General features: G+C 46.1%; 1 protein-coding gene across 1 annotated transcript; it reads right to left on the bottom strand.

Moving 5' to 3' along the window:
- Nucleotides 1–5,092: 5,092 nt before the first annotated feature.
- LOC114783324 (proheparin-binding EGF-like growth factor) lies at nt 5,093–6,498 on the bottom strand. The gene is given in 6 exon segments (XM_028968747.1): nt 5,093–5,357; nt 5,586–5,607; nt 5,610–5,752; nt 5,900–6,137; nt 6,214–6,388; nt 6,493–6,498. Coding segments are annotated over 6 exon segments (681 nt in total). The 3' UTR covers nt 5,093–5,260.
- Nucleotides 6,499–12,677: the final 6,179 nt, after the last annotated feature.

The following is a 12,677-nucleotide window of genomic DNA, read 5'->3' as shown; positions in this document are numbered from 1 at the left end:
ACTGCAAGGTACTGGGAGCCGTAGAGCCCCGCCCCCCCCCGCATTGAGCTTCACTAGCAGCAGCTAATCACAACGCAGCGCTGTAGGACACGTCCCCGTAGTGGTAGATTTCTCATTAAAAACACTAATACTTGTGAAAGGACGAGCGTGAGTGGTGGGCGGAGCCGAGGCATCTGTGCGTGCTCAGCTGCGCCGGATCCCCCGCAGCGCCGCCTCCCCACGCGTTTCCTGGAACAGCGAGGACTCCGCAGATCTGGGAATGGTGACCGTCCCCGTCCGTCACTAGCGACACGCTTTAATAACTCTGCCATCACTGCCGAGCGCTGTTATTAATTAATAGTAATAATAACCGTAAATACTGATCAGAACAACAGTAATAACCTTATAATGATGTAATCATGTAAAATGATTTTACATGTTGGGGAATGAGGAGAGGATATGACAGTAACTCATGATTAGAGGAAGAGGGGAAGATGAAGGGGGGACACTGGCTGTAAGCTGTGAGGAGAAGGGTGCGACAGTCTCTGGATTTCAACCTGAACATGTCTCACGTACGATCCTGTATTTGTGGTGCCTGCACGTGAACTACAATCCCAACATCAGACCTAAAGGCAGCAGCAGTGGAGACACAGGACATGCAGAAAACCAGAGACGTCCCACCGTTTCTCCTCGCTTCGTGTCCCTCCCATTACTGTCTGGGAGGTAGGAAGGTGAACATCATCTCACACAGAGCAGGATTCCTGGAATGTCTGGTTTGCCTGTTGATTGATTGATTGATTGATTGATTGGTTGATTGATTGGTTGGTTGTGTGTGTCTGTGTAGGTGGGATCAGTGGTAGCGGTTGGATGGCTTCGCTCCAGGAAGGCTGTTGATTGGCGCCTTTTCCGGAACATCTTCCCTGGCGTGGTTCGTGACCGTGCCCGTGGCGGGCCTGTTCAGCGCCGCCATCATGGCTCTCTTCGTCTATGGCATCCTGCCGTTTGTGTAAATGGGGGGGTCAGGAAGGTGGCGGTTTGGGGACGAGGTTTTTTTCAGATGCTGCCTGGAATTGATCCAGAACCTTCAGTCTGCAATGTTTGATGTTTTTATTTATTTCCTCTACATTAGCTTTTTGTACCCAAAGTGACAGGACTCTGGTGTAGATGTTGGAAATGGTATTTATCATAGAGATACAGGTACAACACACACACACACACACACACACACAGATATTTGTTAAAGGAACCAGTGGATCTGCATGTCAGAACTGGGCCAGGAATGTAGATGTTCCACTTTTACTAGAAAACCTCTTTCCTACCATCTTAATAAACGTTTTAACAGACCCCTTTAACTATGGGTCAGGATCCCGATTGAATACGTAGTTTATTTCATTACGTTTTAGAGCGGGTAAACGATAATATTGCTAATATTCAGCTAATTGCATTTTTATTGGTCCTCATTGATTTAGGACTAAAAATGGACACCCATCATGGAGACATTCAGTTCTTGTGGGAATTAAACTTCATCCTGATGATCACCAACACAGCTCAACTAATTAAATATGATCTATAAGTGATATTCAGTGTGCAAGTTAACTTATAAAATCTGTGATCAGCTTTAATTAGAACACATTGTACCACATAGTCTCATATACGCACAAAACACAAACACACACACACACACATACATCCTCGAAAATACGCACACACATGTCCTCTAATATACGCACACACACATCCTCTAATATGCACACACACACCACACACAATACACATACATCCTCGTATATACGCACACACCAACACACACACACCACACGTCCTCTAATATGCACACACACACACACACACACACACACACACATCCTCTAATATACACACACACCACGCACATCCTTTAATATATATATGCATGCATGCAAGCACACACACACACGTCCTCATATATGCACACACATACAAACACACGTCCTCATATATGCACACACACACATGTCCTCATATACGCACACACATACACACACACGTCCTCATATACGCACACACATACACACACACGTCCTCATATATGCACACACATACACACACACGTCCTCATATCGCACACACATACACACACACGTCCTCATATACGCACACACATACACACACGTCCTAGTGGTAGTTTACAGTCATTTGAGGATCAGGTTTTTAACTGGTTGTATGCAAGCTGCTGGTGGGGTTTCCGTTTTCTTCTCCTCTAAGCACCACCAGCTGTGTTGAAATGCTTTAAAAGTGCAGGTGCTCCAGCCGGACCGGGAACACGTCTGGTTTCTGGTTAGTAACGGTAGAAAACTGGTAAACCCGCTGACTGGCGTCACGATGATGGTATCCAGCTCAGTCACTCTGCCAATCTCACTACCGCCAAAATGGTGCCAGTGCACAACACTACAACAATGCAAGGCCCGTGCCAAAATCCCCACACACACACACACACACACACACACACACACACACACACAGTATCTGTGTCTGAGAAAGCAGACTGTCCCCACTGGGACTCCTGTTACTCCAGCTGTCCAGTCAGCTGTTAACCAGCAGTGGTCCACGAGTGGGCGTGGCCATAAATGTTACAGGGGAGGGCGTGGCCATTTCTGTTACAGCAGTGCAGGGGACAGTGTGGCGCATTTTTGGATGGGCTGCTTTCGTATCTCATGGCTTATGGAGACTCACCAAGTTTGTAAAATGTGCAAATGTGTGGAGTTGAGTTTGTAAAATGTTGCTGTTTCTTCTGTGGTGTATTATTTTTATCTTTAATGAACAATTCTATGCTTAAATGGCCATTTGCCTTGTAATGTTGTGCTTTACTGTTTGTTCGATACAGTAACTTATCAGTACTGTGGTTTTACATGATGTCATATCATAAAGATTTCATATGGATGCCTAATGCCATTCAAAGACGGACTAATCGCCATCGTTTTAAAATGTAAGATATAAGCAAGAATAGCTCGGTGTGTGTGTGTGTGTGTGTGTGTGTGGGGAGTGAGTGAGTGAGTGTGAGTGTGCGTGCATTTTATGTTCCAAGTTGTAGTGTGTAGTATGATTTTGTTTCTTCACACTACTACACTTACATGCATTGTGTGATTTAAATAATAAAATAATAGATCTATAAATTTCATTAAACTATATTTTTCTACATATCTGAGTTTTACCTAAGTGATGAGTCGTCTCGTAACAATAAGAGAAGCAGGGTCACGTGACCCAGGAGTTTCATACACTAATGCTGTGTCAGGATTTTTATGAGATATAATCCAGGCTCTGTGGCTGGTTCCTACGGTCATGCTCACTTTGACTTTTAATTTTGCTTCCCTGTTGCCGTAGTAACTAAAAGTATGGGACTATGGTAACCTGTAACCGTGACAACTGTGGCTGCGGTGTTGCACAGACACCCAGAGGCGGAGTTGGGCAGTGTTCTCGCTAGCGATGGACGCTGGGCGCTGATTGGCCGGCGATGGGTCCATTTCTCCTCTGCACCATCAGACGTCCATCTAGTGTCCAGTGCTGGGAATGCTGGCAGCTTCTGCTCTGCTGTGTTTGTGCTGTAGAAGCGTCTGCATGTGCAGACCAGACTCATGTGTTCTGTACTGTAATATTACTGTTTTACTCTCTAAACATCTAGTGAGAAATGTCTGCATATTAACTAACGAAATAACGGGAATTAAACATGAGAACAGAACCCCCCCTGCGCGTGCGTCTCATTTTGTTCAAATAATCTCCTCCTCCTTCAGCGTTCATATCCCAGATACAGGAGAACCATCCAGCACGACCGCGGTTCCCTCCCATCTGTGGTCCTTTTGGTTCTTTTCTCAACTTCTTCTGGATTGTTCTTTGTGGTGAACTTGTCTGGTGTTGTGATGAACCGGCAGCGGTGGAGAGAAGCCTCAGGCCAGATGACCATCAACCACTGTGAGCTTCCCAGGAATCTCCACAGACTTGTGTTTGAAGATCCACGTTGTTGTTCTAGAGCCTCCTGGAGGGTCTGGCTGTGTTGAAATGTCCAACCTTTCTTGTTCCCTCTTGGTTTTGTGTGATTCTGCGGCCCAAGTCAACCTAGAACTGTGGAAGCGGCCCCATAAGAAGGGTTGCCGGTTCGAATCCCGACCCGCCAAGGTGCCACTGAGGTCCCCTTGATGAAGGTCCCGTCCCCACACGCTGCTCCCCGGGCGCCTGTCATTTGCCCCCTGTCACCAAGGGTGGTGGTTAAACACAGAGGACTGGAGTGTGAGGATTGCAGCAGGAATGACCATCACTTCACTTTCACACCCTTCATCTTCTCGTTGGTAAAATACTCTTCCGGGTCGGGGACCTTCGTCCCCTCTGGAATTTCTTCAGTTCTTGACCCTCAACCTGCATGTTCAGTTCAACTTCAAATGTATTTATAAAGTCCTTAAAAAAACATACAGAAGAAAAAAAGACGTGAATAAAGCAATAAAATATAATAACCGTAATATAGGGTGGTAGCGGGTAACACACTCGCCTATGAACCAGAAGAACCCAGGTTCAAACCCCACTTACTACCATCGTGTCCTGAGCAGGACACTTAACCCTGAGTGTCTCCAGGGGGGGACTGGTCCCTGTCACTACTGATTGTAAGTCGCTCTGGATAAGGGCGTCTGGTAAATGCCGTAAATGTAATAAACCGTAAAACCAACATCTCAGACAGGTTTGAAAGCCAGAGAGAAAGCAGGAAGGGATTCGGGTGTCCTGATGTTCAAGGGCGTCGCGTTCCAAAGTCGTTTCCTCCGTTCTCTTGGGGACATCTAACAATGAAAGTTCTGCTGACCTGAGAGCAGGTGGAGGAGCGTACGACTGAAGTGGATCGGACAGGTGCTGCAGGTCAAGGCCACGAAGACACCGAACCGGTTAAAAGCTGCGTTTTGGACCAACTGAAGGAGATGAGGGGCCTCTGGTGCGGTAGTCCAGACGCGTGGATTAAAAAGTGTCTCGACTCTGGACCACTGGCTTGGCCTGGCGCCGCAGAACGCTGCAGATCAGGTTTGGGGCTGTCAACACGCTCCACGCCTGCTGAATGCCTGTGGTCACGGGCGTGGCAGACTCACGCTTACACAGCACGTTTCACAACGCAGGCGCCTTTATTCAGCAGCACAGGCACTAAATAAATATCAAGAACCACCGTAATAAATAAGTCAAGCACATAAATAACAGCCGCTCGTTGTTCTCGTCTCGACGTCACAATGGCTGGATGACGAAGGTCAGGATTGTTCAGGAAGCAGGTGAAAGGTCAGCGCTGCACCACGATGGCGTCGCTCTTCTGCAGGTTCTCCTTCTCGCTGCTGGAGCCCAGGAAGGCCGACTGGAAGCGGCGCTGGGTCTTGTAGCTGAAACGAGGAGAGGAGATGGTGTTCGTGGACAGATCAGTGAACAGTGCTGATCTTCTGGCCACTGCGTGACGTGTGAAGATCTAGCGGAGGACCAGTCGGTGATGTTTACAGGTATTCAGTTTACTAATCCTGACGGAGAATGTGTGTGTTTGTTATGACCTTGTGAATCACATGATCTTCTCTGATCAGGGGGATGGATGTGGTATAAAAAGGGGCTGAACTCACTGTACGCAGATCGTGAGCAGAGGGCGGAGCAGCTGATGACTGACAGGACCACGGCGACGACAAGTAAGGCTATGTGGGTGGAGTCAGCATCTGTGAGATGCTCCTCCTTCTGCTCGGTCTTCATCAGCTGAACGGCGCAGCGCTTCCCCTCATAGCCTCTCTGACAGCTGCCAATCAAAAACACACACCAATCAACAGACAAGCAGTGGTGGTCAAGCGGGAAAGGGTTGTGGGTTCAAAGCTCGACTGGGGTCCCCTCAATGAAGGTCCCGTCCCCACACACTGCTCCCCGGGCGCCTGTCACACCAACTCACACACAGGATGGCTCAGGAAGATCTGGGATGAACTGGCAGTGGCCATGGACACAGTAGTCCTTGTAGGTGGTGGTGCAGAGGTCCTCCTCCGCCGTGGTGTGGGAGTGTGTGTGGTGCCTCTGGGTGGGAGTGTGTGTGGTGTTCAGGCCCTTCTTGTTCTTCTTTCTGTCTCTTTCTCTCCTCCGGACCTTTCCTCCTCCTCCTCCTCCTCCTCCTCCTGAGCGGGGCAGGTGCTGAACTGGAATCAAATCTGTCATTTCAGCTGCAGAGTCAGAAGAATCGTGTCTGCTGAACGTTGGTCTGCAGGTCTGTACCTAATGTGACCTCTGCTGCCGCCTGCCGTCTCTCCGCCTCCTCGTATTCACTGGAGATCTGCAGGTCACCTGACACACCGGTGGGCGGGTCATGTGTGCTGAAACAACCCGCACTGCAAACTGCTGCACACACACACACACACACATCATCCACAATATTTACACCCAAACCAAACTACACCACGTCCATCACACACTCCAAACCAAACTACACCGTGTCCATCACACAAACCAAACTACACCGCGTCCATCACACACTCCAAACCAAACTACACCCACGTCCATCACACAACCAAACTACACCACGTCCATCACACACTCCAAACCAAACTACACCACGTCCATACACAAACCAAACTACACCACGTCCATCACACAAACCAAATACACCGCGTCCATACACCTCCAAACCAAACTACACCGCGTCCATCACACAACCAAACACTACACCGCGTCTCACACAAACCAAACTACACCACGTCCATCACACACTCCAAACCAAACCAAATTACACCGCGTCCATAACACACTCCAAACCAAACTACACCCCGTCCATCACCCAAACCAAACTACACCGCGTCCATCACACAAATCAAACTACACCGTCCATCACACAAACCAAACTACACCGCGTCCATCACACAAACCAAACTACACACGTCCATACACACTCCAAACCAAACTACACCGTCCATCACACACAAACCAACAAAACTACACCGCGTCCATCACACACTCCAAACCAAACTACACCACGTCCATCACACAAACCAAACTACACCACGTCCATCACACACTCCAAACCAAACTACACCGCGTCCATCACACAAACCAAACTACACCCGTCCATCACACAAACCAAACTACACCGCGTCCATCACACAAACCAAACTACACCACGTCCATCCACACTCCAAACCAAATACACACCACGTCCATAACACACTCCAAACCAAACTACACCGCGTCCATCACACACACCAAACTACACACCCGTCCATCACACAAACCAAACTACACCACGTCCATCACACCTCCAACCAAATACAATACAAAACTACACCCGTCCTACACACTCCAAACCAAACTACACCGCGTCCATCACACAAACCAAACTACACCGCGTCCATCACACAAATCAAACTACACCGCGTCCATCACACAAACCAAACTACACCGCGTCCATCACACAAACCAAACTACACCACGTCCATCACACACTCCAAACCAAACTACACCGCGTCCATCACACAAAACCAAACTACACCGCGTCCATCACACACTCCAACCAAACTACACACCACGTCCATCACACAAACCAAACTACACCACGTCCATCACACACTCCAAACCAAACTACACCACGTCCATCACACAAACCAAACTACACCACGTCCATCCACACTCCAAACCAACTAAACACTACACACGTCCATAACACACACTCCACTCACCCCATAACACTCCACCAACTACACCGCGTCCATAACACACTCCAAACCAAACTACACCGCGTCCATAACACACTCCAAACCAAACTACACCGCGTCCATAACACACTCCAAACCAAACTACACCGCGTCCATAACACACTCCAAACCAAACTACACCACTCCATCACACACTCCAAACCAACTACACTCGTCCATAACACAAACCAAACTACACCACGTCTCACACACTCCAAACCAAACTACACCTCGTCCATACACAAACCAAACCAAACTACACCGCGTCCATCACACACTCCAAACAACACCCCATCCATAACACAAACCAACTACACCACGTCATCACATCCAAACCAAACTCAAACAAATACACCACGTCCATAACATACTCGAGCTGAGCAATACACACAGCAAGACGTACACACACTGACACGCCGGAATCCACACATCTACACACGAACGTGAACACACACTTCTATATTCATGACCTGACCTGAACGGCGGGTTTACACTCGCCTCGGGTTACAAAAACACACACACCACACACACACACACACACACACACAAATACACACTGAGTTGCATGAAAATCTCACCCAACACAGCAGGCAGGAGATAAGAAGCGTGTTCATGTCCAGAACTGACTTGTGTGAGGGTGGCTGTGTTTCCGCGTTGAGTCGGAGTTCTCATCTCTCACTGGCCGGGAGGAGCTTTAATAGGTGAGGCCAGTCTGTGTGTGTGTGTGTGTGTGTGTGTGTGTGTGTGTGTGTGTATGTACAAGCGAGCAATTGAATGTAATCATTACCTTTTTAAATGGTGTTTTAGATACTGTGGCCATTCTGGACTTTCTTCTCATCTCAGCAGCATCTTGTAAAGTAGCACAGCAGAGCGGTGTGTGAGTGTCCTGAAGATATAATTGTAGTGAGAGAATATATAAATATATTAAATATATAAATGTATTATTTTATTACAATAAAGATAAGCTGAACACACACACACACACTCACACACCAGGAAGTGCAGCCTTGATCCAGAGTGATCCATCTGTTGAGATGACGGTGACATCACTCGGATGAAATGGTACAGTATTTCTGGATTCTGTCACCACTGTCTCCTGTCTGCAGAATACTTCTGCTGTGGCCCTGACGCAGTGAAATGCACCCAAACATTCGGAGAATGAATACCGACCGGTTCAAGTCAAATAATGTTGCATTTTTTCACAGTAAATCACCTTTTGGATTCTTCATTTACTGCTTTCCTTTCAACAAGAAAGCTTCTCAACAGAAGACATTTCTTAAACAATCGAAAAAAAAAGCTGCAGAATGACACTGACCGTCATAACTGCTCATAAACAAACCCATAAACCATTTTACAGTTAACCCTCATTTAGATAAATGATTGTACTGAATGGGTGTGTAGACCCCAAAGAGCTTTCAAGGCTGGCGAAGGACTTCAGAAGGTTTAGTACATCTTTAGTACAAATGAAACCAGTAGAGCAGGTGTCCAATGTCCTTTCATGAACGGTTATGAACGCTTCCTCCCATTGGCTCCCGCTCATTTGATCTATTTGTCCATCGCTGGCCGGTGAGGGTTCCACTGGGTTAAAAACATACAGAACTTCTACATGGACCAACCTTGGTGTGCTGGACTGGCGCTGGAATATTCATGGTGAGCCTGAGGGCTCACCGCTCTTAAGATATGCAACTGGTCAGACATTTTAACAAAGTGCAAAGCGCAAGTGACTTTTTCCCGGTATTGCTAATGACTGTACCAAAAATTGTTCAATTAAAGGTGCAGTGCATGCATGCTAATTCATTGCAGTAGTGATCGTTGGCATGCTGATGACTTGGCATTATAGGCTGTTTCCTGCTGATTATTTTGCATGCGGGTCCTCAGCATGCTAATCAGTTAGCATTAAAAGTTGTTAGCATGCTGATGAGGTGGTCACCATGAGGACATTTGTCCAGCTGCGGTGTCACCAGAGGGGTTGTGTTGGAACCTGGGTAACATTGATGTGGGGCTGAAGCAGGGCGGGCCAATATCTCCAGGTTCATGGCGCATTTATAGGTTGCAACAGATGGCGTTATTTTAAGCCGCTCATGAATAAAATGGCAGCCTTGTGAAAGCGGCGTTCTGAACACGCCCTCGACCGTGGCCGGTTTCCCAGGGCGACATCTTGTGCTTCAGTGTCAGGACCCGGTCAGACCACACCAGTCTAAAGTGAAGTGATTGTCACTTGTGATGCACAGCAGCACAGCACACGGTGCACACAGTGAAATGTGTCCTCTGCATTTAACCATCACCCTGAGTGAGCAGTGGGCGGCCATGACAGGCGCCCGGGGAGCAGCGTGTGGGGACGGTGCTTTGCTTGGTCCCACAAATCTGTCAGGGACAGATCTCCTACCGGCCAGTGGTGCACCCAGCTGGCACAATACTCCTGGTTTAAATGGTTACCTGAACAGATGGACACTTGTTTTATTCCCCTTAACAATCAGCAATTGCTCAATATCATGAAAAATTGTCAACTTATCATTTTAGCTCGTAAAACCTTTGGCGACGTTCACTAGGCGGCTCATACTATAATGTGATGAAAAGAGGCGGCCTTATATACAGGCATCTTCATTCTGGTTTACGGCTAGATGTAAAGAAACGGTTCAATCATTAAGTGAAGTGAAAGTGAAGTGATTGTGAAACACTGGCACAGCACACGGTGACACAGTGAAACGTGTCCTCTGTATTTAACCATCACCCTTGGGTGAGCAGTGCAGTGTGTGGGAATGGGACCTTCATCAAGGGGACCTCAGTGGGACCTTGGCAGGTCTGGATTCGAACCCACGACCTTCAGATTTCTGGTCTGCAACCGCACGACATCTGGAAAACGGGGTATAATCTTGTGCTGAACAGGACACTGGAGACATCCGATAACATGTAACATAACAAAGACCCGACGGCGAACAGACACAAACAGGGCGGCTTTATACATCAGACACAGGTGAAGACAATTAGGGAACATTACACAGGACAAACGTGAAACTCTGGACCGGAGTAACCCCTTCCGGACCGGATCATGACAAGAAGGATGATTACTCGGTGCGGTAGTTTGCCGTGTAGGAGGGTCCGTTAGGAGGTGCCGTGTAGGAGGTTCCCATTAAATTCACCTCCTGCCACCATCTCCCCTCTCTTCGCTGAGCCAGCGGACGTAGTTTTGTACCTCATTCGTGTTCCAAAGGGAACTCACGCACCTTTCAACCCGTTCCCTAGATACAACATGCCCAGCCCAGTAGAACCGATGTGGGGGACTAAGAGGTGGCAGTAAGCACAGTGGTAGCTTCCAGAGAAGATCATTTACATTTACTGCATTTACCAGACATCCTTATCCAGAGTGACTTACAAACAGTAGTTACAGGGACAGTCCCCCCTAGAGGGTTAGGGTGTCTCAGGGTTAAGTGTCCTGCTCAGGGACACGATGGTAGTAAGTGGGATTTGAACCTGGGTCTTCTGGTTCATAGGTGAGTGTGTTACCCACTAGGCTACTACCACCAGAAGAAACCACAAAAGTATGTTACAAAGCCCAAGTGGTCCCCCTTTGGAGAGGAGATCTCCTGCTGGACACCTCCATTCCCTCACACAAGGTCCCCCTTTGGAGAGGAGATGTGGGTCATTTTTAAGCAGTATTATCCTGAGTGCTGCTGGATTTCAGAGAGAGAATACATCACAACTGCAGATCTGTGGTCCAGCAGAACCTGTTCATCTGATCTATTTATATTACAATGTTAAACTTTAGTTATATTCTTTATTTTGTTGTTATTTTATTGTAGAAATGGCTGAATTTAGCATTTATACTGTGATTTAGGTGAAAGGTTTTTAAGATATTATAATGTATCGCTGACTATCTATCGCATTATACCTGTTCTCATTAAAAAACTATTAGAAAAAGAATGAAGTCATTCGAATGTAATGAGCTACAAAGTAAATTTAGACTGAGCACCACAGCTTGAAATATAACAAAATACTTGATGACAAGGACATCCTCTCTGATGTCATGAACAGCAATGTTGTCCATGATCGGTATGAAGGACATGACAAACTGAAATTCTCTTCTGTTGTCAGATTGTGCTTTTTTTCGAACTTCTTATGAAATATGAATCACACACGATTTTCATTTGTTCTTCAGTACATCTACAGATTAGACCTCCTTTTTTGTAGCTTATCATTTTTTTCCTTCAGAGGACATGAGTATAAAGTGTTGCCAGAAGGCTCGAGAGGCTTGTGGTGCTGCTCCGCCACCTAGGGGTGACTGTACCACCTAACCAGCATTGTTGATGGATACTGGCTTCGTGTAGAATATAGTGTAGTGTATTCTGTAGAATATCGTTTAGAATATTGTGTAGTATGTAGTGTAGTATATCGTTTAGAATATTGTGTAGAATATTGTGTAGTATGTAGTGTAGTATATCGTTTAGAATATTGTGTAGTATATAGTGTAGTAAATTGTGTAGAATATAGTGTAGTATATCGTTTAGAATATTGTGTAGAATATAGTGTAGTATATAGTGTAGTATATTGTGTAGAATATAGTGTAGTATATAGTGTAGTATATTGTGTAGAATATAGTGTAGTATATAGTGTAGTATATTGTGTAGAATATTGTGTAGTATATCGTGTAGAATATTGTGTAGTATATAGTGTAGTATATTGTGTAGAATATAGTGTAGTATATCGTTTAGTATATTGTGTAGAATATAGTGTAGTATATAGTGTAGTATATTGTGTAGAATATAGTGTAGTATATCGTGTAGAATATTGTGTAGTATATAGTGTAGTATATTGTGTAGAATATAGTGTAGTATATCGTTTAGTATATTGTGTAGAATATAGTGTAGTATATCGTTTAGAATATTGTGTAGAATATAGTGTAGTATATTGTGTAGAATATAGTGTAGTATATCGTTTAGAATATTGTGTAGAATATTGTGTAGAATATTGTGTAGTATATTGTGTAGAATATAGTGT

The sequence above is a fragment of the Denticeps clupeoides genome, unplaced genomic scaffold (assembly GCF_900700375.1).
Source record: "Denticeps clupeoides unplaced genomic scaffold, fDenClu1.1, whole genome shotgun sequence".
Taxonomy (NCBI): domain Eukaryota; kingdom Metazoa; phylum Chordata; class Actinopteri; order Clupeiformes; family Denticipitidae; genus Denticeps; species Denticeps clupeoides.
Note: the sequence above shows the minus strand (reverse complement) of the source record. Positions and strands in the feature narration are given on the sequence as shown.